Below are 3,285 nucleotides of genomic sequence, written 5' to 3'. Positions count from 1 at the left end.
AGCACCACCCTGGCCTCCAGCACCACCCTGGCCTCCAGCACCACTGTGAGGAATCTTGGAGTTATCTTTGATCAGGACCTGTCCTTTAATTCTCACATAAAGCAAATTTAAAGGACCGCCTTTTTTCACCTACATAATATTGCAAAATGATGCAGAAAAACTAGTCCATGCATTTGTTACTTCTAGGCTGGATTACTGCAATTCTTTGCTATCAGGATGCTCAAAAAAGTCCATAAAGACTCTTCAGCTGATCCAGAATGCTGCAGCACGTGTTCTGACAGGAACCAGGAAAAGAGATCACATCTCTCCTGTTTTAGCTTCTCTGCATTGGCTTCCTGTAAAATCTAGAATAGAATTTAAAATCATTCTTCTTACCTACAAAGCTCTTCATGGTCACGCACCATCTTATCTTAAAGAGCTCATAGTACCTTACTACCTTACAAGAGCACTACGCTCCCAGAATGCAGGGTTACTTGTGGTTCCTAGAGTCTCTAAAAGTAGAGTAGGAGCCAGAAAGTGCAGCTGTCAGGCTCCTCTCCTGTGGAACCAGGTTCCAGTCTGGGTCCAGGGGACCAGAGTGTTCAGCTATCAGGCTCCTTTCCTGTGGAACCAGGTTCCAGTTTGGGTTCAGGAGGCAGACACTGTCTCCACATTTAAGAGTAGGCTTAAGACTTTCTTCTTTAATAAAGCTTATAGTTAGGGCTGGCTCAGGAGAGTCCTGAACCATCCCTTAGTTACCCTGCTATAGGCCTAGACTGCTGAGGGACTTCCCATGATGCACTGAGCACCTCTCTCTTCCTCCTTCTCTCCATCTGAATGCAACCTCGTCCCATTAATTCATGTTGCTAACTCGACTTCTTCCCTTCCCCGGAGTCTTGTGCTCTCCTCTCTCCCCCTATCACTTCCTGCAGGTGGTTCTGGATCTGGATCTGTGGTTGGAGTCACCTGCTGCCTCCATGTTCCTGCTCGACACCCTCTGCTACAATTCTTCATGTCTTCTGTGTCTCGTCTCTGTCTCTTTCTCCCCCCCCCAACCAGTCTAGGCAGATGCCCCCCCACCCTGAGCCATGCTTCTGCTCAAGGTTTCTGCCTCTTATAAGGAGGTTTTTCCTTGCCTCTGTGGCCTAGGGCTTGCTCTTGGTGGGACCTGTTGGGTTTCTGTAAATAACGTCACAGAGTACGGTCTAGACCTGCTCTTCCTAAAAAGCGCAATGAGATAACTGTTGTTGTGATTTAGCGCATTACAAATAAAATAGAATTGACCTCATAAGGGGAGGTTCCAGGATGGCCCTTCTGAGCTTTCATTTTCTCAAAGGCAGAGAAGGGTACCCAGGGTTGGGGATAGACCTAAAACCATTTCTAGCTCATGGGGGGCCATAGGCAGGATGGGGGAACTCACATTAATGTGAAAAAAAACTCAAAGTGAAATTTTCATGCCATGGGAACTTTAAGTTATCTGAATCAGATTTGGCTGTTCAGTAGGAATATGAAAGCGCTGTCTTCCCTATGCAGTCCATAGCAACTTGATACAGCAGCAGTGTATGTGTTACCTACAGCTGTATGGTTCATGAGCGGCCTGATACGTTGGACATTTTATGTTTTTTGGTTGGGCGACCTAAGGCCCCGATCAGACAGAGAGTTGATCAGCCTTGGGCGGCTTTCAAAAGAATTGAAGTGTTTTGAACCTAATAATTTTCCCTTCTGTCCACATTTTTGCAGGAGTGCCCTGAACGCTTTGAGTTGAAAAAATGTCCAAAGCCGGAGATTTGGTGGTTGCCTAGCAAGAATAACAAAAACACGCAACTGTAGCGCTATAATGTGTTACTGTTATTTTGCTGTGCCATACTTTTTAACACTTTCAATTCTCCCTCTTTCTCTTCTCCAGACCCTGTCAGGCTGGTGAATGGGACTAGTCTGTGTTCAGGCAGACTGGAGGTAAAGTCTAACCAGTCTAACCAGACCTGGTCCTCAGTGTGCGAAGAAGACTTCGACCTGCAGGATGCTGAGGTGGTCTGCAGGGAGCTTGGCTGTGGGGCTCCTTCAGTCCTCCAGGGGGCGCTCTATGGAGACATGGAGGCTCGAGTGTGGACCAAAGAGTTCCAGTGTAGAGGCCATGAGTCTGCTCTGCTGAACTGTGACAGCTCAGATAGAAACACCTGCTCTTCTGGTAAAGCTGCAGGACTCACCTGCTCAGGTAGAGGAGAGGAGCTGTAGCTTTGAGTTGAGTTTCTATTTTAATAAAAGTGACATGATCTATTTTACTAATTACTCTTTTCTGCTCAGAGCCCGATAATTTCCAGTTGGTGAGAGGATCCAGTCGCTGTGCCGGTGAACTGGAGATGAAGAAAGATGGAGAGTGGCGTGAAATGGATGTTGAAGATTCTGCCTGGAACCTAACGGCAGCAGATGTAGTGTGTAGACATCTTCACTGTGGCTCTGCGGTTTCAACAGAGAGGAAAGACATGGAGTTGTACACAGGAAAATGGATCATAAGCTCAACCTGTCTTCAATCCACGTCTGCAGTTAGAGAGTGTATATTATCGGAGGTTTCCATTTCCGATTCCATCCTGGAGATCAACTGCTCAGGTAACACCTCACCAGGCAATACTTCAGCTATAACTGTAATCTCAGTCTTCTCGCTTACATTTACATTTCACAGATGCTTTTGTTCAAAGCGTCCAAACGAGGTACCATCCACGCTAAAGTAGATCCAGGAGAAGTCATCAAGAATAAGAGCTTAGTTGTACACTCCATCTGACAGTGCCACATGGTTGCAGGTGCACGCTGCAATGCATAGGTTTATGGGAAATGAAAAGGCAGCATTGAGTAAGTTATCTTATTCAGCCAGCAATGGAGACCTACGGCTGTATGTACCCGACTCAGAATTAAAGATCCTATGCTATGCTACTTTTTGGATAGTTTTATATACACCTTAGTTGTCCCCTAATACTGTATCTGAAGTCTTTTTATATAGACCTTAGTGGTCCCCTAATACTGTATCTGAAGTCTCTTTTATATAGACCTTAGTGGTCCCCTAATACTGTATCTGAAGTCTTTTTATATAGACCTTAGTGGTCCCCTAATACTGTATCTGAAGTCTTTTTATATAGACCTTAGTGGTCCCTAATACTGTATCTGAAGTCTCTTTTATATAGACCTTAGTGGTCCCCTAATACTGTATCTGAAGTCTTTTTATATAGACCTTAGTGGTCCCTAATACTGTATCTGAAGTCTCTTTATATAGACCTTAGTGGTCCCTAATACTGTATCTGAAGTCTCTTTTAT

At 45.1% G+C, this 3,285-nt stretch overlaps 1 protein-coding gene across 1 annotated transcript; it reads left to right on the top strand.

The window, feature by feature from the left end:
- Positions 1–1,748: 1,748 nt before the first annotated feature.
- Positions 1,749–2,964, top strand: LOC117939363 (scavenger receptor cysteine-rich type 1 protein M130-like). The gene is made up of 2 exons (XM_034864645.1): positions 1,749–2,194; positions 2,284–2,964. The coding sequence occupies exons 1-2, from the start codon at positions 2,071–2,073 to the stop codon at positions 2,706–2,708; spliced, it is 549 nt and encodes a 182-aa protein (XP_034720536.1). The 5' UTR covers positions 1,749–2,070; the 3' UTR covers positions 2,709–2,964.
- The last annotated feature ends 321 nt before the right edge of the window (positions 2,965–3,285 follow it).

The sequence above is a fragment of the Etheostoma cragini genome, chromosome 3, assembly GCF_013103735.1.
Source record: "Etheostoma cragini isolate CJK2018 chromosome 3, CSU_Ecrag_1.0, whole genome shotgun sequence".
Lineage (NCBI taxonomy): Eukaryota > Metazoa > Chordata > Actinopteri > Perciformes > Percidae > Etheostoma > Etheostoma cragini.
The sequence above is the reverse complement of the archived record's forward strand: the minus strand, read 5'-3'. Positions and strand labels throughout refer to the sequence as shown.

Excerpts from the sequence above, each read along its gene's own strand:
- LOC117939363 (XM_034864645.1), top strand. The coding sequence starts at position 2,071 with ATGGAGGCTCGAGTGTGGACCAAAGAGTTCCAGTGTAGAGGCCATGAG. Across the intron at positions 2,195-2,283 it reads TGCAGGACTCACCTGCTCAG|AGCCCGATAATTTCCAGTTG; the intron begins GTAGAGGAGAGG and ends TTTTCTGCTCAG.